This window comes from Pelophylax lessonae (genome assembly GCF_965119305.1).
Source record: "Pelophylax lessonae genome assembly, chromosome: 1".
Classification (NCBI taxonomy): Eukaryota; Metazoa; Chordata; class Amphibia; order Anura; family Ranidae; genus Pelophylax; species Pelophylax lessonae.
Genome location: NC_138768.1, coordinates 450,271,344 through 450,298,713, shown reverse-complemented (window position 1 = coordinate 450,298,713; position 27,370 = coordinate 450,271,344). Strand labels below are relative to the sequence as shown.

Below are 27,370 nucleotides of genomic sequence, written 5' to 3'. Positions count from 1 at the left end.
TATCAAGACATTAAGGTACAAGCTCTATGCAGATGAGAGTTAATGGTCTGCTGAATTCATACTGATCACATAAGGACTGCAGATTTTGTAAGGAGTCTTTAAGATCTTCTTTTTTCCTAGTGTATGCTATTTTTTGAGGAGCCAAAGAATTAAAACAAGCAATACGAAGAAAAAAAAAAAAAACTTTTATCATAATAGCAAGAAGCAAATATGGACACAAGCTATGCAATGGCCAAGTTTGGCTTGGAGTCCAAGGACATTCTCAGATCCAAGCAAAAAGGCTGCTGGCATTATATGAAATATGTCTTCATTTTTTCATCTATCATCCAGTTCCTTATCATCCTAGGCTTGGTGCTCTTCATGCTCTATGGCAACGCCCATGGTGGCACAGAACTTCGCCTGAAAAGTGTAGAGAATCGTTTTAAAATCTTAACAAATGACCATGCGTTGCTGAAAGGTAATTTCAGTTTGCTAAAAGAAAAACTTGCCAGCACAGAGAAAGATATGAAAAACTGCAGTGATACGCTCATCAAGACACGAGCATCGATCAGCACCATGAACAGAACAGGTCCCTGTCCAAGATTCGTGAGTACAATTTTGGGAATTTGTGGTGTGGCTTGACTTTTGTTTATTTTTTTTGATTTATTGTATTATGTTGCAGGATCATGGTCAAAAACATTTTAGCACGTGATGTGATCTTCTCAAACTTACAAAAATATTATATAAATATACATATACTCGTGTGTGTGTGTGTGTGTGTGTGTGTGTGTGTGTATATGTGTGTGTATAAAATGCAAGTAATTGTCATTATTGGTAACAGGAATACCTGATTATTCTAGACTAAAGAGCTTTGACAATGTATGATCAATAACCACTTTACTAGATTTAGATCATTTGAGAGATGATTTCTAACTAGTTTCTACACTTCGCATATTCCCGTTGCTTTTTGTACTATTTTACTGAATCGGACTGATATTTAAGGATACATTAAACTGGTTATAAACTAAAAAACAAAAATGGAATGTATTACAGCTTGCCAAGCCCTAAAAGAACTAGCTGCAAAGGTTTTCTTCTTTTTTTTTTTAACTTTATTGTCACCTGGTGATCCATACAGCATCCACTGTCAATGGATGGCCAATGGAAGCACCCTTAGATAGCAGTACTGTCAATTTGGGAAGAGGATAATGTTAGATGGATTAGCAGATTTAAGCTGGATACACACTATACAACTTTTTTTGTCATATTTCCTTTAGATTTACCTTCAACTATGTAGTGCAGGGGCCTGCCTGATTACATACAAATTGAAAGTGTTTAGGTTTGACCTCATATTATATGGCTTTATAATAAAGGAAAGGAAAAAATCTAAAGACAATTGTATAGTGTGTATGGCCCATTATAGAGGCTTAACTAATAAATAAATAAATAAATAAATAAATAAAGCCAAGCTCAACACATTTCAAAACAGATACATTAACAGTTTTGTTGTGTGTTTTTTTTTCTCTCATTTTTAAGCTTAAAGTTTTACATAAGTAAAAAAAAGCTGACCAAACCGAGCACCCATGTCAGTGTTAAATGATTTGTCCCAACACTCTAACTGCCATTTTTGCTGGACAGCTTGGTCTGGTAAAGGAAGTTGAAAAATAAGACTGAGGGGCTGGTCTACTAAAGCCTCGTACACACGCAACGATTGTTGGCCGACCGATCGGCCGACTTTTGTCCAGTGTTGTTGTGTTGGTTAAAATGTGCTCTAGACTGCACACGAATTTTATCGGCCAACAAAAACCAACTTCAGAAGTTATGTCATGTTCTGGTTTACTTTCCGTGTTTTTTTCTTCTCTGAGCATGCCCAGTCTTGCTCATCACATTTTTGTCTGCCGAAATCTGTACTGACTGACAGAAAATCGGCCGTTCTGTTGACGGCAAACAAAAATTTTATAGCATGCACACCAAATTTTGTTCGGCCGAAAAGTCGCAGTCGGTTGTCGGAAGCATCATACTAACAAGCCGACAATCGGCCGGTCGGACGTTGGCCGAAAATTCACGGCCAACAATCGTTGCGTGTGTATGAGGCTTTAGGCTAGGTTCACATATGTGCGGCCGCAGGTTCGTGCTTGGGGTACGGTGCGTGTCTGTTCACCAGTTCAGGTGCGATTCAGGTATGAATTTTTGCCTGAAATCGGACCCAAACACACACAGGACCCTTATGCAAAAAGCTCATGGTGGCCCCGGACCTGTGTGAATCGGCTCCATTAAAAGGCAGTCACACTTGCATATCATGCAAATTGGATGTGGAGAGCCCCACATCCAATTTGCACATATGTGAACCCAGCCTAAAACTGGACAGTGCAAAATCTGGTTCAGCTATGCATGGTAGCCAATCAGCTTCCAACGTCAACTTATGCAGTTGGTTTCTATGTACCAGGTTTTGCACACTCCAGTTTTAGTAAATCAATCCCTTACTGCCCAGGTGATCGTAATTATTTACAGGTACATATATAGCACCATCAATTTTCCCAATGTTTTACATATATATTGTACATTCACTCCAGTTTCTGCCCTCAAGGAGCTTACAATCTACGTTCCCTAACTTACATTCATACATACACTAGGGCCAATTTACATTACCAGTTTACTTATCAACATGTTTTTGAAGTGTGGAGGAAACCAGAGTACCTAGAGGAAATCTACGCAGGCATAGGGAGAACATGATGACAACCCTAATGCTGCTAGGCGCAACACAAGGGCTAACCACTGTGCTGCCCAGGTAATAATAAGCCTAAAGCAGAAAATGAATATAGCCACCACACCCAAGGACTGGTAAGATGTAATGTTTGACTTTAATATAATTTTTTTATAACTAACTAGTAAAATATTGTTATTTTTAAAGAATTTCTGAAACCAAAGATAGCATTTAAAAGTTTCAAGAGTCCCTATTATTAGCTTAATAATGTCAGCATTGCTCAGTGGTAAGTCAAAGTATATGTGAACCCTAATTTTTTTTTTTCAGTCGTTTTGACATCACGCATCACTGTATTCAGTTTTGTTAACCACTTCAATACTGGGCACTTTAACCCCTTCCTGCCCTGCTTTCACACTTTGAATGACAATTGCGCGGTCATGCAGCCCTGTACCCATAAGCAGGGGCTGCTGGTGCATTGGGGGCGCAGGGGCATCCCCCCACCATCCATGCGTCCGACCCCCTAATCTACATGCGGGGCACCGGCCCTGAGCCCACCCAGTTGTGTGACAATAGCGAATGAAAATTCGCTATTGTCACACGGATCCTCCTCCTGCCCAATCAGGAAGCGGGTCTTGAGACCCGTTTCCCGATTGGCTGAAAGGAGAAGCCATACCATTGGGCATGGAGGAGGAGGGAGGAGACGCAGAAGACAAGAGGAAGAAGCCGAAGCCGCCTGCTGCTGCAGATATCCAGGCAGGGTGAGTGAGCGGGGGGGGGGGGGTCCTGTCCTGTTCTGTCCCCTGTGTCCGGTGCCCTGTCCTTCTGTGGTACTGGGGGGGTATGGTGCGCGGCCTTGTGTGATCCGGGGGGGGGTATGGTGTGGTCCATCTGCCGCCCCCCGGCCCATGGAGCACCAGTCGCCACTGCCCATAAGACATTTTTATTTTATTTATATATTTTTTTTTCACACAAATAGAGCTTTTTTTGTGGTATTTAATCACCACAGGGTTTTTGTTCATTTCTGTTATAAAAGTTTGCAAATAAATACCATTCTTCATAAATTTGAGTCAAAATGTTTTCTGCTACATTTCCTTGGTGAAAGTAATGAATATTATGTAGTCTGTAGGAAAGTCCCCAAACTATGGTATATATATCTGAAAATCGATCAATCCAGATGTACTGATGGCCTGTCTCAATTCTTGAGACCCGAAAAAGCCAGGACAGTATAAATACCCCCAAATTACCCCTTTTTTGGAAAGTAGACAGTCCAAGGTACTTAATAAGAAGCATGGCCAGTTTTTTTTTTTACAGTGTTCATATGTAAGGAACACTGACTGGTGACAGTTTGTGTGTATATATAAATATATATATATATATATATATATATCATTTTTTTTTCAATTTTTTTATTACATTATATTACATTATTACATTTTTACTGAATGAAACTGATTTATTCAGTGTCTTTTGTTGTGATTAGCTGTGATTGGCTGATTACAAAGCTGATTACATGGTATAGATGGACTGTGATTGGCCCAGTCTGTACCACATGATCACTGTGACCAATCACAGCTAGCAACACAATTGTATACAATGGATGGCATGAAAGGAAGCCATCCATTGTTTACAATTGTCATGTGATCTGCTGTGATTGGTCACAGCGATCACATGACACTGGCAGGAGGCGGGTGTAGCAATCAATCATCGACTGTGTCCCATTCACACAGTTGGTGACAGATTGCGCCGCTGTAAACGCAAAAGCAGCACCTTCTGAGAGGACGTTATATGACGTCCACTCTGCAGGAGGAAAATCCCAGCCCAGTCGTCAATCTGCTATAGGCCGGGCAGCAGATGTTAAGCAAACAGTTTGTAAAGCTATTCGGGGTTACCTAAATGGAAATTCTGACATTAATGGTGTCTTCTGCTTCATGTTGACAGTACTAAGCCACTGCCTCACAATTTGCAGCAGTTGCAGAGTTGTCAGCACTCCTTTCATTGACCATTGTGCTGTCTATCAGGTCTAAAAGATAGGCAGAGCAACAGCCTACTAAAGCAGTTTGCAAAGCAGGTTGGCAATGCTGCTGCTAATGGCAAGACGTTGACTTATCCCGACTAGGAAATGGTGTTTTTGGCAGAATATTAGTAATTTAAAAATATTCTACAAAACAAAATCCAACCAATGTATTCGATTTTTTTTTATTTGCAGCACTTTGCCTTTTTTTTTTCTTCCTGTCCCACGGGGACTCAAAACAGACAACAAAAGAAACAGGTCAGATGGTCTAACTTTGTCCACTTTACCCCCCCCCCCAAAAATAGAACTTTGTCTGGAATTGGGCTTTAAGGTAAGCCATATTCCACCGTTGCCAGATATCACCCTGAAAATGATGGTTGGGGTAACATCTACCCATTTCTCTAACAAATTCCACCAATGGTGATGGTGCATAAAGCGTATTTGCAGTGCTTCATTCCACCCCATAGAAAGGCCATGAAGGAACCTGTCAGGAACCTGCAAGTTTATTCTAATGCTAAAATATTTGCAAAGCCAACATGTTTAGAGGTTGTATCTGCACCCCTTTATCAAGGGTAACATGAAAAATAAGAAAACATTAAGACGTAATTCTAGAAGCCTAAAAAGCTTAAACAGACCTTTCCCCCTTTTAATAAAATTCACATCAGCATGCAGCGCTCCATGCTGATGTGAAATCATCTAACATTTGTTTTGGTAAACTTTATTTTTTTTGCTCTTACGTTTTCTTTTGTTCTTCCTGGTTTCCCTGAAGGCATTGGTGACGCAGTCATCGCCAGACATCGCCCCACCTGGGAAAGCAACAGGGAGGGAGATCTTCCACAGTTCCTAACTGTGAGGTCTCACAAGAACACAGGAGAAAAAGTGTTTTAATTTTTACAGAGTATTGTAATTTTATATGGCAACTGTGTGACATGAAGTGCGTGACATCAAGTGTCTCATCTTGTGTATATGCCATACTACATTGCAATCATCTGTTTGAAAGAAAAAAACATTTATTTTCTTCCATCAAGGTAAGGCAGTATGGTCATGCATAAGATGATGCAGATGATGTAAGTGATGGCTGGCTTCTTCCTTCTCTGCAAGCTTAATGATTATGTCATGCATTTCATCTTGTGCATGCGCCACATCAGACTTTTTCTCTCTTTAATGGTGGTGTGATGACTGCCGGGGGACATGTACACTGAAACCCTGGAATCCGTGGGAGGAGGAGGCAGGTAAAGTAATTATTTTATTTAGTAATACGCTTACAGGTAGTCAGATTTATTGAAGTGGAAGTAAACTGGCAGTTTTTTTTTATGACCTGCAAATTAAGCTATAATGTGCTAGTATGCAAGGCATGTGAAACTTACCTGCAAACGAAGCCGGCCTCCATCGATGCCTTCTCCCCTTCTCCTGCAGACTTCCGACTGTGTGATTTGTCCGAGCCGCGTGACGTCACTCCCATGCATGCGCGGGGGAGCCGCCATGCATGGCACCGGAATCTGAAGGAACGGCACGGGCGGCTGTTCCTTCAGAGCACTGCATGTATACTAAATATCTCCTAAATGGTGCCCGTTTAGGAGATATTTACGGTACCTATAGGTAAGCCTTATTATAGACTTACCTACAGGTACAAGTAATGGATCAGAGTTTACTTCCTCTTTAAGTAGAGAGAAGAAAGTTCACTTTAAGAAAGTGTATTCAGAGCTTTCAGAAGAATGTGTATAGTTTTTTTTTTCTTATTTTTCATATTAAATGTTAACCTTGTTGAAGGGGTAGAGATACAGCCTCAAAAACATGCTAGCTTTGCAAACATTTTATCATTGGAATAAACTTGCATTTGGAAGATTACAGTGTGACAATTCAGTTCCTAATTACGCATTCTTACCACAGCCCAAAGTGATCATGGAAAACCCTGCCAGCCCATTATTTAAATTCTGTACACTGAATTATATTATTAACAAGAAAATACGTAATCATACAAAGACTCATCAGATTCCAGTGCCTCTTATCCCCTTTATCCACTTATTCACTTTCCCAAAGGCCCACGGGCAACATATTGGTTTTGGCGGGGTTGGGGGGTGGGGGGGGTTAGTCCTCCTTGCCAGAACACAATAGCTCAGGGGGGAGATCGCCCTACTAACATTGCTTAGTTAGTATGGTGACCTCTCTTTTTCTTTTTCTTTTTTCATTTGGCCCGCTGGGTTGAATGAAAAAAAAAAACATTAGGAAAGTATTATGGTATCTGCTATCAGACATCTTCTGTCTGAAGATGTGTGTTTTAGGCGTTCATTTCTTTAAATTGCTTCACTTCTGCATCGCTGACGCAAAACAGACACACTGGGGTTGATTTACTAAAAGCAAATAGACTGTGCACATTGCAGAGCTCCAGAGCTTAGTAAATGATGTAAAGCTTCACTTTGCAAAGAATACCCAATCACGTGCAAGGAAAAAAAAAAAAACTGTATTTTTGCTTGCACGTGATTGGATGATGGAAGTAAGAAGAGCTTTTGCTCATTTACTAAGCTCTGGAGCAATTGCTCTTGCCAATGCAAATGCCCTTTGCAATGTGCATAGTCTATTTGCCTTTAGTAAATCCACCTCAGTGCCCTAACAATTGATAAGCACGAGCTACCAGGTGTGTAACTTACCAAACAGAGAATGTAAAGATGACAAGCTTACAGCTTACATCTTTAAACCAAATGAATATATACACACAAATAGTGTATATCAGTACATCGATTTACTGTAAATGTTGGTTACGCTTATCCAAGTAAAATTAAAAAAAAAAAAAACATGAACATTGACTCATAAATCCATTAAATATATTAATGTCAGGTAACTAAACAAAACCTGAAATAAATGTTAATAAAGCAATGTGGAAAATCATCCTACAGGGACTTTAAAACTGCTGAATGTGAACCTGTAGCAGACATGAAAAGCAGACACCTAGAGGTATCTGCATATACCATCACATCATTTAAAGAGAACCCTGAGAGCCCCAAAGTTTAGGTAACTCATGTAGATACCAATTACTTCTCATGTAGATACCAGCTTTCTGAACCTGAGCTCTGGCAACCTACACCTTACTGTTGGCCTGTGGTTCCAGTAGGCGATCTTACTGAATTGGAGTTATTATTTACTTAATTGAGCACCCTGTCTTTTGGGGCTCCTGAAAATTTCTGCAAGGTATTTGACAACATAAGTTCATACCTCTAGGTGTCTGCTTTACATGTCCACTGCCTATGTAGTAGTTTTAAATTAACCACAGGTACATCTATCTATTATCTCTAGTCTAGATACAGTTGACCTTTTGTGGAAAAAGGGATGCAGTTGAGCCTTAAGCCTCGTACACACGCAACGAATTTCCACCAACCGGTCGTCCATCTTTTGTCCAGAGTGGTGTTTTGTTGGTTGGAATGTGCCTAGACTGCACACAAATTTTCCCGCCCGACAAAATTCTACTTCAGAAGTGATGTCATGTGTTGGTTTGCTTTCTTTGTGTTCTTTCTTCTCTGAGCATGCCCAGTCTTGCTCATAAGATTTTTCCCTGTCGAAATCTGTACTGACTGCACGAAAATCGGCTGTGTTTTGACGGAGGACAAAATTTTATAGCCTGCACACCAGATTTTTTTTTGCCCGAAAAGTCGGAGTCGGTTGTCGGAAGCATCATACTAACAAGCCGAAAATCGGCAGATCGGTCGTCAGACGAAAATTCCCGGCCGAATTTCGACTCGTGTGTACGAGGCTTTAGACTCACCGGATGTCAATTACGCAGCAATCTTACTGTCATTTTAAAACAACTTAATGTGATAAATATATGAAGCAGCGCTAAAAAATTTAATTCAGTATTGTGAAAACACAAAAATGAATCAATATAAGGACATCAAACTTATTAGGTAAAAAAAACGTGCACAAATAAATTACCCCAAATACATAAATAGTGTCCATAAAAGCCCATACACAAGGGCTGAAAAGGAAAAATATATGTGAAACAAGAAAGTCCAAAGGAAACAAATCGTCCACAATTCACTTGCCCCACCAGTGTCCCCACAATCACAATTCCTAGTGCTTCCAGGTGACACCAAGTATTAAAACCGGATCCTGTGGACCATCATATAGTATGGTCAAACGCGTGTTACATCTCCTTATGAAGGGAAACTCCAAAACGTGATCCAGTCAGGGTTGGTTCATCAGCAGGATGAAAAATAAAAAGCATATACGCCCATAGTGTAACCCATAAAAATTTTTTTTTCAGAAAATAACAAGTGAAACTTGCAAAGAGAATTATACTGAGTAAATCCTTGGACAATAGCTTTAGAAAACTTGCATATAGCAAAAACAGATACAATTGCTCTCCCAAAAAGCAGCAGGCTGTGTGGCTGTACCGGACTCTCCCGCCGGTCAGCAAGCACGCATAATGATGAAACGTCATATAATAATTCAATGTATGATTGTTTCGCTGAACCATACCGTTTACAAAATCTAGATATGTTTTCTCTTCTGTCTATTTGTTTGTTTCACTCCTCTGTTCTCTACCTCCTTATCTCTGCACTACAGTAGACATACTCTGTATTTTAGAGGCAATTGCCTTATAGCATGTTAAATAGCAATGTACTTATATTCAAGTGAACGCTTCTGTATTCTCTTTGCTAAAAATAAATAGAAAAAGTATAAAAAAAAAAGACATCACATGCAGCCTCTGAGATCATCAAAGAACCACACTTTTATTTATAGGGATGAGAAAATCAGTTTGGGTACAGTTAGCAAACAGTTTCACAAATAGTGTTTGAAGTTCAAAGTTCACAAACTTTGAGGTTAACCCCATTGAACTTTATGAGAGAGCGAACTTATTGTTTTAAATCTGGCCATTCTACAATTTGTAGGCTAAGAAGAAATCTATTGTCAAGCAAAAGGCATAGGTAGCCAAGCATTGCCATAAGGAACATGTGCCAATGCCAAAAATTCAAATAAATATATACATAAAACAGTATGTCCCTCTAAACTGTGAGCTATCCCTAACAGTTCCAACACACACTGACAATTTGGCTGCTGTGAGCCTACCCATAGAGAAGTATGGAATTTGTGGGAAAAAAAAACTGATACTCATTTAGGTGGCCATGCTGGCTTCAGACCAATAACTAAGTCAAGAAACACCACTGATCTCTCAGCTCTTGGTCGTCAGGCTGCAGAGAGGTGGTGACTCTTCACCAACCTGCGGCTCTGCTCCTCCATTGCTTACTGTAGTGCTGGGCTATGGAGGGGATGGGAACGGCTGGCTCAGGCTCTCCCCTACCGCTAGTGTGAACGAACCCTAACAGGCACGTACACACCTCAGCATACTTGCTTTATTAAATAAAACTGCTCAATTACATATGCTTTTCTACACACAGCCTACCTTATAGAAGAGCTTCAAGGGTAATGCACCTACAGTGCTGTAGTCAGCAATATGAAATGTAAACCACAGTCAGAGGAATTTATTTATAACTGAAGCAGACAGAATCTGAAGCAGCTGTGTATGGCTAAGCATCAGCTTCTATCTTCAGTTTGTTCCGTTAAGCTTTAAAAAATAAAGATAAAAGCTAATTGGTTGCCATACACAGCTGCTGCATTTTCTGTTCTGCTCCAGTTATGATACATTTTCCTAAGGGGTCTACTACAGTGCAGCGGTCAGAAGTGTGTAACACACAGGCCACTTTATAGAGTACAAGCAAAATTACCCCCTCTTCCTAGTACAGATCATCCCCCCAAGCCAATATCCCCACCAGTATAGATTTCCCCTAACATCCCCAAATACCCCTCCCAGCGCAAACCCCCCAGTACAGACTACAAATTCTGGATGAACCCTCTGCATACTGCTACACCCTTTCCAGCAAACTATGCAAAGAAAAATAGGGATATTTAGCTCACATATATTGCAATACATTGTATAGATGCAAGAGAAACATGGACTTTTTAGGCACATATGTGTAAAATCCAAAAAGTTTATTCAAAAATAACACAAAAAACATATCATAAATTAAACCATATAAAATCAACCTAGTGTGATTAAATAACTGACCAAACCACAAGCTAACGCTAGCTGGGATCAACTGGCAACCAAGGGTCCAGTAGTGTTAGCCAGTACAGTCGGGAATAGGTCAGCATCAATATTAGAAGCTCGACATGTTTCGCAAAATTTTGCTTCTTCAGGAGCTCATTTAGTATTCTAGATGGATATAAAAATAAACCATAAGTAAATAACATATCATGTTTAAACAATTTTTACTAGTAAGTAGACCAAAGGTGGAAACCGGCATGCAGGGAAGCCAAGGGCAAATGTGGGGGCGCACACGGTACCAACACCATAGTATAGTAAAGTGTCCCTTCTATAAAAAGGGATGGAACTGTAGACGAGAAGTAGAGAAAGCGAGACACACCACCTTCTAAAAGCAGAGGTAAGTAATATATGGAGACACATACCCCACATGTCTCCACTAGTGAGACATAGAGGGAGGCATAAAAAGCTCTTCCTCGCATTGACGCCAGTGTGTGTGGAATGATTCAATCAGATCACCTTGCATGATAATGTTGTAGCATCTATAGGGAATATATATATATATATGAAAAAATATAGGATGAAATATATAATACATCTAAAGGGACAAAGGGCATGCAACAGCCCATAAAGGCTGCATTGGCCCTTAACTTGTCATAATTGGTAATATATGGATGCTCACCTCGCAAAATAATCATAAAAAGGGGGGAAGTGGCCCGGGTTAGGGTGTTGGTTACATATATCTAACTGTAAACAATTGAGGTAGAAGATATCCAGCTAAAGCAAGATCACTCATTGTATCAAAGGTAGGACAGTTGTACAGCACTATATTTCCAACAAAAGGGGGTTTCCAAAGTGTGAGGATCTGCAATATAAAAGATCATCAGGTAACCAAAAGAGCATCTAAACCAGGGCTTTTTTTAGCCGGAACGTGGCGGAGCAGCGTTCTGCCACCTCTGGCTGACCTGCACTTTTCGACTTGTCACACAGAAGCCAGTGAAGGATTTTTTCCACTCACTTCCTCCTCCAGCTTCTGTGTTAGCACCAGGCACCCAGGGCATATGCCCCACATTTGCTGGCAGGTGCCCCGAGTTCCGGCGCCGAAACCACCTGTGTTTTTTTTTATTTCCGGGGATTCGGGGGTTGGCTTCTTTCCCCGCCTATCAGAACTGTGTAGCATGCAGCTGAGTGAGTCAGAGCAATGTCAGCCACACATTACTGAAAACCAGAGAATACCAAACACAACGGTGTCGGCTGCATTATAACTTTGCAAGAGGTGAGAGAGCTAGGGGGGCATTTGTAAAAGCTGAAAGGGATTTTCTAAAGGCTGAGGGGGTATTTGTAAAGGCTGAGAGGCAATTGTAAAGGCTGAGGGGCATTTGTGAGTTGAGGAGACATTTATGAGAGCTGGGAAGGCATTTGTAAGAGCTAAGGGGGCATTTGTGAGAGCTGAGGGGGCATTTGTAAAAGAGCTGGGGGTATTTGTAAAGGCTGGGGGGCATTTGTGAGAGCTGGGGGCATTTTTGAGAGTTGAAGAGTCATTTGTGATAGCTGTGGGCATTTGTGAGAGCTGAGTGGGCATTTTTAAAGGTTAGGGGCATTTGTGAGAGCTTGGGGGCATTTGTGAGGGCTAAGGAGTGATTTGTGAGAGCGGGGGGCATTTGTGAGAGCTGGGGGCATTTGTGAGAGCTGAGCTGGCATTTTTAAAGGCTGGGGGCATTTGTGAGAGCTCCGGGCATTTGTGAGAGCTGAGGGGGCATGTATGACAGCTGAGGGGGCATTTGCAATTGCTGAGCAGGCATTTGTGAGAGCTAAGGGGCCATTTGTGAGAGCTGAGGAGTCATTTGTGAGAGCTGGGGGCATTTCTAAAGGCTGGGGGCATTTGTGAGAGCTAAAGAGTAATTTTTGAAAGCTGGGAGTATTTGTAAAGACTGAGGGGCATTTCCATTTGTGAGAGCTTAAGAGTAATTTGTGAGAGATGGGGGACATTTACAAAGGCTGGGGGGGAGGATTTGTAATAGCTGGGGGTCATTTGTGAGAGCTGGGTGCATTTGTGAAAGCTGAGGAGTCATTTATAAAAGCTGGGGGCAAACATGAGAGCTGAGGAGACATTTGCGAGATCTGGGGGCTATTGTGAGAGCTTGGGGGCATTTGTGAGAGCTAGCGGGCATTTGTGAGAGCGGAGGAGACATTTGTGAGAGCTGATGAGACATTTGTGAGAGCTGATGAGACATTTGTGAGAGCTGAGGAGACATTTGTGAGAGCTGGGGGCATTTGTGAGAGCTTGATGTCATTTGTGAGAGCTTGGTGTAATTTGTGAGAGCTGGGGGCATTTGTAAAGGCTGAGGGCATTTGTGAAAGCTGAGGAGTCATTTGTAAAGGCTGAGGGGCATTTCCATTTGTGAGAGCTGTGGAGTCATTTGTGAGAGATGGGGAACATTTGCAAAGGATGGGGGTCATTTGTGAGAGCTGGGGGCATTTGTGAAAGCTAAGGAGTCATTTGTGAAAGCTGGGGGCATTTGTAAAGGCTGGGGGCAGGGCCGTCTTTTCCACTGGTCATGCCCGGGGGCCCCACTTGCCAAGGGGCCCCACATGGATGGTGGCATGTCCCTGGTGGTCTAGGGCCCCTCCGTTCCGTTGTCCGCCGGCTCGGGTCCCACCCTTATTGCTTCCTCCCCTCCGGTGGCGGCCGTGGCTCGAGTCTACACTGCAGTGCACACTGGTTGCTAAGGCCAGCCTGATTGGCATCTAGCAACCGGTGACGTGATCAGAGCAGACCCAGGATGCACAGCGCCGCAGCGGAGGACTCGGAGGAGGACCCTCCTCCTCGTCGGCTCTTCCTCCTCACTCCTCTCCTCTGGCTCCGTCTCGACCCTAGAAGACTCTGGCTCCGCCTCCGCCTCCACCCACCTCCTCCCATGTGCTGCAGCAACCGTTGTAAAGGTAAGGCTGCCACAGCCTGCCAGGCTGATTGATTAAATTATATATTTTTTTAACTCTCTCATGGCATGATGGCAATGATGGGATCGAATCGATGACACAAGAGACAGACAACTACCTGTCCTGGCTGGAGGATATACCTTACTATATATTGGTCCCTGGCCTGTAATATGTATATAGTAAGGTATATATCCTCCAGATAGTAGTTGTACTCTCTTGTAGTATATAGTGTTCCCTGTAATGTGTATATAGTCTATATACATATTACAGGGAACACTATATACTACAAGAGAGTACAACTACTACCTGGAGTATATACCTTACTATATACATATTACAGGGACCAATATATACTACAAGACAAGAGACAACTACCTGGAGTATATACCTTACTAACTATATACATATTACAGGGAACACTATATACTACAAGAGAGTACAACTACTACGTGGAGTATATACCTTACTATATACATATTACACCGACAAATATGTACTACAAGAGACAACTACCTGGAGGATATACCTTACTATATAAATATTACAGGGAACACTATATACTACAAGAGACTCTTGTAGTATATAGTGTTCCCTGTAATATGTATACAGTAAGGTATATATTCCAGGTAGTTGTACTCTCTTGTAGTATATATTGGTCCCTGCAATATGTATATAGTAAGGTATATACTCCAGGTAGTAGTTGTACTCTCTTGTAGTATATAGTGTTCCCTGTAATGTGTATTCTCGTGGGTGATTGTGTAGGCAGGGGGCCCCAGTGCACTGCATTGCCCAGGGGCCTATAAGGCTCTTAATATGGCACTGGCTGGGGGTGTTTGGGAGGGCTGGGGGTATTTGTGAGAGCTGAGGAGACTTTTGTGAGAGCTGGGGGCTATTGTGAGAGTTGAGTGCATTTGTAAAAGCTAGGGGGAATTTTTGAGAGCTGAGGAGACATTTGTGAGAGCTGGGGGCATTTGTGAGAGCTGAGGAGTCATTTGCGAGAGCTGGGTGCCCTTTTGTGAGAGCTTGGTGTCATTTGTGAGAGCTGGGGGCATTTGTAAAGGCTGAGAGTATTTGTGAAATTTGAGCAGTCATTTGTAAAGGTTGAGGGGCATTTCCATTTGTGAGAGCTGAGGAGTCATTTGTGAAAGCTGGGGGCATTTGTAAAGGTTGGGGGCATTTGTGACCACTGGGGGCATTTGTGAGAGTGGAGGAGACATTTGTGAGAGCTGGGGGTTATTGTGAGAGTTGGGGGGCATTTGTGAGAGCTGCGGAGACATTTGTGAGAGCTTGGGGGGCATTTATGAGAGCTAGGGGACATTTGTAAAAGCTGAGGGTCATTTGTAAAGGCTGTGGGCGGGGTTAGGGGAGTGGTTAAGGGCGTGATTGGGTGCGGAGAGTTGGCCGCAGAAGGTGAGTTCCTGCACCTTTTCTCTAAGAAAAAAAGATCTAATCTAAACTATTCATAGAATGTGTATAGTAAAAATAACATTGGAATAGAGGCAAATGTGTATAGTAAAAATAACATTGGAATAGAGGCAGAGATAAAGGTAGCCAGAGCAGGGCCAACCAGAACATTCCACATAACAGGGTCACCAAGGAACGTCAAACGTCCTGAACATAAAAGTAAATGGTGGTGTCTAACGCTGCATAAGGCCCACAACTGCACCTTATATGTGTGTCCCAGTCGGGGCCTTCGTGCCCGTGGCAATGGCGTCTCAGGTCTGAAGTGCGCATACACGAGTCAGCATATTGCAATACAGTACATGTCTAAGCTGACCTTCATCAAAGTAATCCCTCTTCTGGCCAGTCCTACACTGCCTTGCCACTGCAAATGCTACAGTGGACACCATGCCAACATGGGGCATAAAGACCTAGGGTGGGGGAGAGCAACTAGGTTCAGAGATGGTCACTGGACTGCGTTACAACAGAGAAAAGATATACCTGTGCTCAAATCCCAAAAGCTTGTACATGTATTTAAACTATCAGGTGCTAAAGGAAGGGTGTGACCACATATTAACACTACAAATTCTGGATGGACCCTCTGCACACTGCTACACCCTTTCCAGCAAACTATGCAATTAAAACAGGGATATTTAGTTCTCAGTACAGACCAACCCTCCCAACACAAACTCCTCAGTACAGATAGACATACCCCCCAAGACCTGGAAGGAAAGGACTCTCCCCCCCCCCCCCCCCCCATTACAGAGACCATAGCACAGACTGACACCACTTCCCTCCCCAGCAGAAATGCACCCCTCCGGTACAAACAGCCTTTATGCATTTGGGCCAGTCACCACATTGAGCAACTTGTATTAGTACCAACACCATTGATTCTAATATTACATAACCCCCCCCCCCTTTTTTTGTATTATCCTCCCCTCATTACCACCCAGAGAGAGAACTAGGGGGCGTTAACAGACCTGTAAGGACGGTATAGGTCGCCCTTTGGTGGGACAGGCCCTCTTTCCATATACAACATTTTGTATTGTCATTGATACCCTTGTCTTTCCATAAAGTGGTGGGTGCAGCATTTGCAACTGACCAATTTTAGTAATTTCTGTACATTTTCTTAAGCTGCTGTGGGAGGATTTTAGTTCTTTTGGTGGTGGGTCAAGAGGTGTTTTAGGTGGGTGGGAGCAATTTTTACAGGGATGAAAGCCAGTGGTTTTTGATGCTTGGAGGGTTTTTTGCCCAGCTGAGCATGTTCTATATTATATTTTGCAATTTACAATTTTTAAATAAATATTTAAGGTAGCCTTAGCAAATGTCATTTTTTTCCAAGTTTTGTTTCTTTTGTGTGGACTGTAGGGTTAGGCAACTTTAACAACTTGTTCATTCCCCTAATCATTTAGTTTTTTGTGCTACGCCCTGAATCCTGCTGCCCTTGTTTCTGATCCCAGTCCTGGTTCCCCCGATTCCCTGCATCTCTAGCATCAGCTGTGATCTGTGTTCCTCATCTTGTATATATTGTTCATATTGTATTATAGTTAGGTGGTTAGACATTTTTTCATTCGGTTAAATGTTCACTTATACACTATATTGTCAAAAGTATTGGGGAGCCTGCCTTTATACGCAGAAGAGTTGAATGGCATCTTAGTCTTATTCTGTGGGGTTCTATATTGAGTTGGCACACTCTTTGCCGCTATACCAGCTTCAACTCTTCTGGGAAGGCTGTCCACAAGGTTTAGGAGAGAGTTTATGGGAATGTTTGACCATTCTTCCAGAAGTGCATTTGTGAGGTCAGGCACTGATGTTGCACGAGAAGGCCTGGCTCGTAGTCTGCACTCTAATTCATCCCAAAGGTGTTCTATCGGGTTGAGGTCAGGACTCTGTGCAGTTAGGTCAAGTTCCTCCACCCCAAACTTGCTCATCAATGTCTTTATGGACCTTGCTTTGTGCACTGGTGCGCAGTCATGTTGGAACAGGAAGGGCCATCCCCAAACTGTTCCCCCAAAGTTGGGAGCATGAAATTGTCCAAAATGTCTTGGTATGCTGGTGCCTTAAGAGTTCCCTTCATTTGAACTAAGGGGCCAAGCCCAACCCCTGAAAAACAACCCCACACCATAATCCCCCCTCCATAAAATGATTCGCTGTTTGCTGGCGTATGTATGTCTTTTGTTTTACTATTAATTCCTTCCCCAATATCAGAATACACAGATCAGTGCTGGAGGATATAGCCTGAAGTGCTAAATAAGTGGATTTTTTCCAACAGGCTGGTAGACAAGAAGTGGGTCAATAGATCGACTTCTGTTCCACCACGGTGACAATACATGGACTGAAATTCAGCCAGTTAAGCAGGGAATTTGATCCATCTATGGCCAGCTTTAGATTTTTTCAAACCCAGAAATTCCACTGTTGATCTTAAAATCATTGTGAACCCTATAACATAGACAGTCAGATAGGATGGTTTGAAGTGGGCATTTTATGTTTTTAATGGACCAGATTCAATGTGCTGATTGATCAATATAACCAGAAAACGTTCAGCTATAGACTACATGGATTTTGATATCTTTGTGTTTCCTTTTTTTATTTTAGCCAACAATATCTAACTGCAACCATTTGCAAGCTGCCATGGACTATCTGAACATGACCTGCACTAGTAAGTTCGATTACTGAATTATATTAGAAAATGTTTTTTGTTTTTTTAGCTTTCAGCAAGAATCTTTCAGGTCTGAAACTCCACTGTTGGTGGAATTAGGCACAAGCGTTCTTCCCAAGCCATTGGCTAATACTTGGGTAGAGGGGGAAAGCGACCCTTCCATTGATCTTAACATATAGCATATAGTTGCCAGCTGTCCTAGCAACTACAATTTGAAAAAGACCCACAAACAGATGAAGGGGGAGTTCTGGTTGTGATGTCCGGTCCCTGGAAGCTGTTCTCTTTGCCGGACTCCACCTGGTTTTGCCACCACCCCTCTTGCCAGTGTCATCACGTACTGTACAATGCCACCTCTACATAGTTGCCAAATGTCCCAGATCCTATGGTAAAGTTCCAAAATTTTGAACACTGTCCCATAGTGTCTTTTTTCTGCATGATGTTCTCTAACACCTGGGCTTCCTCCCTTTTCTACTCTGAATTATCCGCTCCTACATTTCAATTGCACCCATTGTAGGATTTCCTCCACTTCACCTTTCAACGCCATCATCTTTCACTCTACTACTGTTCATTTGGGGATTCTGTCCACCTTTCACCTGTAAGTGTCACTTTGCTGTTCTAATGCTGCTCACCCTAATAAGATTCACCCTACCTCTCCCCTGCACCTCTGTTCTAATGCTGCTCAAGCTCTAGTTTTAGCTGTTCCCTTCAATGCCTGCTTCTTTTATCCCCATATTACTTGCACTACTCTTCTGTTTTTCTTCTACAGACTTCACTTCCTTTCACTCCAATCCTCCAACAATGTCTTAAGCCTGGTACACACTATTTTCGTTCAACCCAGCCACTGTACTAGCCATCAGAAGTTTGTACAGTGATCTCCCCCGCAGAGCTGTTGTGTTCTGACATTGGCTGAGAGCACTGATCGGGAGTCGGTCGGCTGCTGGTTTTCCAGCATGCTCGGCCGGCTTCTGTCAGACATTTGGCCTGTGTGTACGGGGCTTTACCCACCACACCCAGTTCATTGTCACATACAGTAATCAGCTCCCTGCGTTTGGTGTACAGACAGTAGATTGCTCCAGCAGCACCCACAACAGGACAGTGCTGACTGTATGTAGCAATGCTACTACAGTGGATTTCAGTAACCCCAGTGACCCTCCGCATGAGACAAATGGATAATTGCATGTAACAAAGCTGGTCCAGTATACATTTGAAAAATAGATCATTTCTATTGTCCAGCTTTAAAGGGTAACTCTGCTTTCTTGGGAAAATAATCAATAAAAAAAATAATAAATTACAGTGTATACATTTGCGACTCAATTCCTATTGTAATTCAATGTTATTAAAAATTAAAATTGCTTTTCAATCTGCAGCACTGTAATTTTCTGCAAAATGCAATGCAATATGGTTGCCTGGAGGCATTGTGTACACAGATGGTGTACAGAATGCCCCCTAGAAATTTAATCTCCTGCTTGAGTGATTGGCTTCCGGATTTTCCAAGAAGTTTGCATTAGGATACAAGTCAGATTTTTGGCATCCCCTGCAACAAAAATGTAATTTTTGGTGAGATACTGCGAAAATTGGAAAAAACTGGAAAAACTGTGAAAATCCTCTCTAAAGGGATGCAGACCTTGCCAATTTCCTCATTTGAGCCCTGCAGGTGCAGCAGCTGACTGATAATTAACCACTTTACCACCGGAGGATTTTCCTGCTTTACGTCCAGGCCACTTTTTGCAACTTGGCACTGCGCGACTTTAACTGACAATTGCGCGGTCGTGTAACCCTGTACCCAAACGAAATGTACGTCCTTTTTTTCCCACAAACAGAGCTTTCTTTTGGTTGTATTTGATCATCTCTGCGTTTTTCATTTTTTGGGATATTAATAAAAAAAGAGCAAAAATTTTGCGAAAAAATTGACATTTTCTACTTTGACAGTTAAAAAATATCCAATATATTCAATTTTTGTCATATATTTAGGCCAAAATGTATTTAGCTATATGTCTTTGACAAAAAAATTCTCAATGAGCGTATTTTTAACCGCTTTAAGACCGGAAGATTTTACCCCATTCCTGACCAGGCTATATTTTGCGATTCGGCAATGCGTTATTTTAACAGACAATTGCGCGGTCGTGCGACGCTGTACCCAAATTAAATTTATGTCCTTTTTTTCCCCACAAATAGAGCTTTCTTTTGGTGGTATTTGATCACCTGGGCGATTTTTAATTTTTGAAAAAAAGAGTGACAATTTTGAAAAAAAAAAACAATATTTTTTACATTCTGATATACAACATTCCCCCCAAAAAATTTGAAAAATCAAAATTTTTTTAATATTTTAGGTCAATTTGTTTTCTGCTACATATTTTTGGTAAAAAAAAAATCACAATAAACATATTTTGATTGGTTTGCGCAAAAGTTATCGTGTTTACTAACTACGGGAAAGATTTGTCATTTTTATTGTTTATTTTATTTTTTACTAGTAATGGCGGCGATCTGCGATTTTTTTTTTTGCGGGACTGCGACATTGCGGCGGACAGATCGGACCCCTAACTGACATTTTTGACACTTTTGGGGGTACCAGTGACATTACTACAGTAATCAGTGCTAAAAATATGCACTGTTACTGTAATAATGACACTGGCAGGGAAGGGGTTAACTTTATTCAAGTGGTTAAATGTATGCCTCATGCTTACGAACGTGTGTGGGGGGAGGGGATTGTGTTACACAGACACAGATCGCAGGTTCAGCTATGCTGAATCCTGTAATCTGTCACTGTCTGACACATAGTAGATCCGCCCGCTTTGTTTACACAAGTGGGCGGATTTCCTCACTCGATCCCCGCTGATCGGGGAAGAGCAGCGGTGATCACCGCCTCTCCTCCCCTGGCCCGACTCCCGCTGTGTCTGAATACAGCGGAGCGAGCCTCCTGGCGGCACGAGCGTAGCGCCGAGAGAGGGGATAGTCTGGTGACGTAGGTCTACATAGCCAGACGATAACGAGCCACTTTGCCGCAGTACCAGCTCAGTGAGCGGTCGGCAAGTGGTTAAAAAAAACTACCATACAGATTCACTCTGCACATGGACACAAACCCCAATTTTTTCAGAATAACAAAAGGTAGGAATCTGCAACAAAGTTTGTTAAAATCCTTGCAATGTACATAGATCACTCAGAGGGGAAGGTTTTTTTCTCAACAAAAGTTGAGTTACTTTTTAACTGCTTCCCATCCGCGCTACAGCCTATATACGGCTGCAGCGCGGACTCGAATTTTCGGGAGGCCGTTTTTAAACGGCCTCCCAGTGACACGCCCCCCGCGCGCTCACGCGAGCGCGCAGCGGGGAGAATCTGTGTCGGCCGTGTCCTTTGGACACAGCCGATCACAGATCGTGGTGAATGGCCAATCACAGCGGCCATTCACCACGTGATCGGGCCGTCCAATGAGCGATGATCTCATATGTAAACATATGAGATCATCTCTCATCGCCGGCGCTCCTTCCTCACACGGAGCCTGCAGTGTGAGGAAGGAGGGGGAGCCTCACAGCGCCGGGGACACAGAGACATGTAATCAGGGCACTGATCACCAGTGCCCTGATTACTAAAAGGTAAAAAAACATACACAGTGCCCCCCCATCAGTGCCCACAGTGCCCGCCATCAGTGTCCCCCATCAATGCCCACAATCAGTGCCCATAGTGCTGCCAGTCAGTGCCCATCAGTGCCTGCTCATCTAGGCACTGATAAGCACTGACTGGCAGCACTATGGGCACTGAGTGTGGGCACTGATGGTGCTGCCCATCAGTGCCGCCCATCAGTGCTCATCAGTGCCACCCGTCAGTGTCCATCAGTGCCATCCGCCAGTGCCCATCAGTGCCGCCTCTCAGTGCCCATCAGTGCCGCCCGTCAGTGCTGCCTCTCAGTGCCCAGCAGTGCCACCTCTCAGTGCCCAGCAGTGCCACCTCTCAGTGCCCAGCAGTGCCGCCTATCAGTGCTCATCAGTGCCGCCTATCAGTGCCGCCTATCAGTGCTGCCTATCAGTGCCGCCTATCAGTGCCACCTATCAATGCCACCTATCAGTGCTCATCATTGCGGCATATTAGTACCTCCTCATCAGTGCCCATAAGTGCCACCTCATCAGTGCCCATAAGTGCCACCTCATCAGTGCCCATCAGTGCAGCCTATCAGTGCCCATCAGTTCCGCCTCATCAGCTCACATCAGTGAAGGAGAAAAATTTATTTTCAAAATTTACTCGCAGAAAATAAGAAAAACTTTTTTTTTTCCAAATTTTCTGTCTTTATTCTTTTTTTTTGTAAAAAATAAAAAACCCAGAGATGATTACATACCACCAAAAGAAAGCTCTATTTGTGTGAAAAAAATGATAAAAATTTCAAATGGGTACAGTGTAGCATGACCGCGCAATTGTCAGTCAAAGTGTGAGAGCGCTGAAAGCTGAAAATTGGCCTGGATGGGAAGGATGTTTAAGTGCACAGTAGGCAAGTGGTTAAGGATTGGCATTTATTTTATCCCACCAACACCAAGAATTGGCATTCATTTAATTCTACTGACACCAACGATGGGACTTATTTCACTCACCACTGACACCATTAGGGGTTTAGTTTTATTCTTATAAACATCAATGATCAGACTTCTGTTACTCCTACTTTCTCTTCTGTATACCTCCAGACCCTATTTCATCTTAAACATAGCAAATCAAAGAGGGAAAATGTGCCACAATACAAGCTGTATGTCATGAAGTCACACCCATGTTGTTGGCCATACCCACTTTCCAGATGTCTGGCAGGCGGTGCACCAAGTCATCAAAGTGTTTATCCTAGTTATTTCCAAATGTTGACAACTACTCCTTTTGTCCATTGTATGCAATAATGTATGAGTGCCCAAAAACACTCCAGTTCTGCAGAGAAGAGAACTGGACTGTCAGCTTTTGTGGGACTCTGGTTTGCGGTAAATAGTATTCTATTGTTTGTGTAATTGCATGTACTGTGGAGCAATTCCTCCTCAGATTTCACAACAGAAGCATTGAATTCCTTGTTTAAACCAGTTCAGCTCACTCTGATCCTGCCGCCCCTCAATAACTTGTCAGTCTTCTAATCTCTAATGTAAATACAAAGCAGGTTCTCTGAAGAAGGTAACAGAGAGCTAAGACACTCAACTTGGAAAAGCTGAATGTCAATAGCCTGCCCAAATTGGCACTGTACCTTTAGTATTAAAGTGTTAATATTCTTTTCAAAGGTTATATTGTAGTCTAAATGTGTTCTTCCAATGTGTTCCTAACTTCTTCAAAATGTTCCCAGTAATCCTATATCTAGATGAAAAATTGGCTTAATGGACTATCTATTTACATACAGTATAACAAAACTTTTGAAAAACACATATAATGTGACAGATTTTAGTTGACTAAGCCTTATAAATAACAGGGAACATAAATGCAGTTGTTGGCTATGAGAAAGGAGAACATCTATGTGTTACAGCATAAAGGGGTTGAACCAAAATAGTAAGTATTTACCTAGGTTGAGAACCCTTTAGCTCCTCATGGATCCAACATGCTAATGCTTTTGGAAAGTTATGCCTCCCTATAGACATATGTATAAAACACTGCAGCACTGTGAGAGTCCTCCAATGCAATTCTCAGTAACAGATATTCCACCACTGTTTTGTGAAGGAACTGTGCAATTATATAACCCCACCAAAAAAATACTCCTCCACGCCAATCAAACTTCTGTTGCTGTAAGAACAAAACACATCCACCACCATATCTATGTGTATATTGAGACTAGAGGTCATTATGTGAAAAAATATGGTACCATGCCCATATACTTTGTAGTAGGAACACTGTTTGCAGCGTGCATAATGATGTCAATTTCTAGAGGCTCACCCTAACGGGTTTTGTAAAAAAAAATGGGGGTCATCAGGGGCTTTTTTTCCTATAGACATAATTGTAGGGAGGTACACATTCTGGATTCAAGAACCTTTCCTTCTCTCCCTAGTTCTTTGTTTTCCTTCCCCTGCCCCTTATGAGGTCCCCTTCTTTTGGCGCATTCTTTATGGCTCGTTTCCACTGAGCTTTCTGGTACGGTTCGGTACGCTATTTATGCCGTTTCCATTATGAATGGTACCCTAATTCCGAACCGTACCGTACCACTTTTTTGGTACCCTTTCGTTGGGGTACCAAGCACATTAGTACCGTACCAACTGGGTGGAGCTACACTCTGCAGAACTTTGATTGGTTGACAGAGAATTCTCTATCACAGCTTTCCTGCAACACCACGCCTATCATGAAAGGGTACTATTGGCAGTGGAAACGCAATGTGTACCGTACCGAACCGTACCGTACTGAACCGAACCGTACCGTACCACTCAGTGGAAACGAGGCATTAGTGTCTTTCACTACTTTTGTCCCCATCCCCCTTCCTTTACTTTTCTCTTCTTCTCTCCCCCCCCCTTTTCTTTCTCTATCTACTTGTTCTCTTTAAATGCAGAGAGAGCACCGCAAATCATGCAGTTTCGCTAGACCAGCTATCACTAGCGTGAAATTGTTATATGTAAAGTATGTAATATTTCACAAACATTCACATTTTATGTAAATATATTACCAACAAATGTGACCTTCTGTAACTATGCAAAAATCTTTCTAATAAAATATTATTGAAATGGAGAACTCCTTTATCCTTTATAACTTTTAACAATATGTCCACCTATATCTTAAGAAAAAAACAGCCTAACCATTCCCGCCAGTATCAGGTAGAATACGCTAATAGATTTTAACCGTATAATCTCACCTGACTGTTTTTTTTTTTTTTGTTTTTAAACAGATAACAAACTTAGGGCAGATAACGAGAAGATGTTGTGTAACATCAAAGAAATTCAGTATAAAGAAAACTGCACAAAGACAATAGCCAATTATGCCACCAAAGACCGTTTGGTCAGTTCTGACAATATACAGCTTCAAAGGGATAAAAAAGACCTGGGGACTCAGATAAAACTGCTTCAAGACACTTGTACTACAATTGATGAAAAGTTCAGGATGGAGGTACAAAGCTTAAAAAGTATGATTGAATCGGCTCTACCATCTGGAAGCTCCTATGATTTAACTGCGAGGTGTAGACCAATTTCTGACTTGGTTAATAACAGAATTGATATTACCTTAAATAAGTTAAGGCAAGACGTTAACGCTGTTGTCTATGAAAACACCCAGCTGCAGGTGACCAAGGCACGAATTAATGATGATTTGGAGAAGTGCAAACAAGACAAGAACTTTGTTACTGCAGAAAAAAATAACCTTTCAACAGAAAAAGCTTCATTAGAAAAGGAGCTGGCGGGAAAAAAAGATGAACTCACTAACTCTTACACTCTATATATAAGAAAGGAAGAAGAGTTAATATCGTGCCGGAGGCAACCGGTAAGAAGTGTCCCAGTGGATTTTTGGTGCATGTTCAGAGATTGGTTATCTGCATATAGTGTATGATGAACAATATTGGATTTGTAATGTATATACGGTAAATCTTTTGCACTAGTAAATGAAAGTTTGGAGGAAAAATATAGATCTAGTTACATTGAGTCATTCAGTTAATTTTATAGACTTGAAGAAGTATATAAAATAATACTATTATCAAAATAAAGACGTCCCTTACTACTAATATTACTACTATTTGGTCTCAGATTTATAAAAAAAAAAAAGAAAATTAAATATCTTAAAATAAAAGGTTTAGCTAGAGCACCCAATGTAATTGTAGCCATCATGTTGCATGTACAAGTTAAAAATAATTTGTTTTGCTACAGCAACTAATCCAATTTTAGCTGCCATTACGCACATGAAAGTTAGAAAATAAAAAAAAGAATATGAGTGTTATTTACATTTATAATGGTTCAAAGATAGCAAAAAAAACGTTACTATCAGAGCTACCCTCCTCAGCACATTTGAAATGTCATGCAACTATAAAAGACATGTATATTCCAAAAATATATGATAATGTGCCAAGTTCAATACCAAGTCCAAGATGCTGCAAAGTCTGCCGACATATGGGAGAACCACCTACACATCTACACATCTACACATCTAGAAAAATTAGACATAGGGGTTTGGAAGGAACAGTACATATATTTGCCTGCAAAAAGCCTGCTTATCTAGGGCTGAGGTACAGTACATTCAAGTACCCAGTCCTCTGCACAGTATTTTGACATAACTGCATCCATAGATTTGCAACATATAGCCATCATCAATTTTGTCAGTTATATTTTATTCCCAGTATAAAATATCAGCCTCGTCATCTCAGAATATTAGTTTCTATTAGCCATGTTCTAATGTGATTTCTATATCATTGCCATATTTGTGCATCTGATGTGTATATGATGTTTGTGTATATATATATTTATCAAATTATCATTTTCTAATATTTATTATTTTACAGATGCGACCACAATTTCCTCCACAACTTCCACCACAATTTCCACCACATCGTACTTAATGGAAAAGGGGAAAACAAGGTAAAATTTTGTGAAAGAGGCCATCAATGATCAGGTTTACTTTGCACATCAGTGCAAGTGCAAAATACTGTTGACTTTGAAGGCTTTCAGAAATAGAAATGTTAATAGTTTGTTTATATAAAAGAGAGATTGGGTGTCTGGAGGTTATTAAGCATCACACCCCTTGTTTAAACATGAACAATTGGATAAGAAAATTGGGGCTTTTGATTGGGGCAAAGACAAGTAAGAAATATATATAAAAATAATACATTTTATTGGTACAGAATTATAAAAACATCAATAAAAGGACTTTTTACATGTGGTAAAGCAGTTGATCCAATACAGTATTCAGTACAGTCAATTATTTTTATATATATTTCTTGCTTGTCTTTGCATCAATCAAAAGCCTCAATTTTCTTATCTAATTGTGAATAGTTTGTTGTTATCAATTAAGTAAGTAATTACATAAGCTGTATGCTTAGGGTCATTGCCCTGCTGCAAAATAAATGTGAGGACAGCCACCCATATCCCTGATGGTATGGATGGTGGATAAGTATCTGCCTGTATTTCTCAGAATTGAGAACACCATTGATCCTCACCAAATCTCAAACACCATTTACAGAAATACAGCCCCAAACTTGCAAGGAACCTTCACCATGCTTCACTGTTGCCTGCAGACACTCATTATTGTACCGCTCTCCAGCCCTTCACCAAACAACCTGCCTCTTGCTACAGCCAAATACTTCAAATTTTGACTCCTCAGTCCAGACCACCTGCTGCCATTTTTCTGCATCCCAGTTCCTATATTTTCATGCCTGGTTGAGTCTCTTACCCTTGTTTCCATTTTGGATGCTTGGCTTTTTGACCGCAATTCTTCCAGGAAGACCACTTCTTGCCAAACTTCTCTGTACAGTAGATGAATCCCACTAGTTTCCACCAGTTCTGTGCTGATGGCACTGCTGCACACCTTCTGATGTCGAAAAGAAGTAAGCGTGATGTGTTTTTCCTCTGCTGAATTAAGTTTCCTTGGCCACTGCGTCTACGGTCCTCAACATTGGCAGTTTCCTCGTGCTTCTTCAAAAGAGCTTGAGCAGCACACCCCAGTCTGTCTTGAAATCTTTGCCTGGGAGAGACCTTGCTG

The 27,370-nt window shown here is 41.7% G+C and overlaps 1 protein-coding gene across 1 annotated transcript; it reads left to right on the top strand.

Annotated features, from left to right (window-relative positions):
* On the top strand, positions 1–26,246 carry PLVAP (plasmalemma vesicle associated protein). Its single transcript, XM_082268283.1, has 4 exons — positions 1–585; positions 17,701–17,764; positions 24,579–25,165; positions 26,175–26,246. The coding sequence occupies exons 1-4, from the start codon at positions 211–213 to the stop codon at positions 26,229–26,231; spliced, it is 1,083 nt and encodes a 360-aa protein (XP_082124409.1). The 5' UTR covers positions 1–210; the 3' UTR covers positions 26,232–26,246.
* Positions 26,247–27,370: the final 1,124 nt, after the last annotated feature.

Excerpts from the sequence above, each read along its gene's own strand:
- PLVAP (XM_082268283.1), top strand. The coding sequence starts at position 211 with ATGGACACAAGCTATGCAATGGCCAAGTTTGGCTTGGAGTCCAAGGAC. Across the intron at positions 586-17,700 it reads CAGGTCCCTGTCCAAGATTC|CCAACAATATCTAACTGCAA; the intron begins GTGAGTACAATT and ends TTTTTATTTTAG. Across the intron at positions 17,765-24,578 it reads TCTGAACATGACCTGCACTA|ATAACAAACTTAGGGCAGAT; the intron begins GTAAGTTCGATT and ends GTTTTTAAACAG.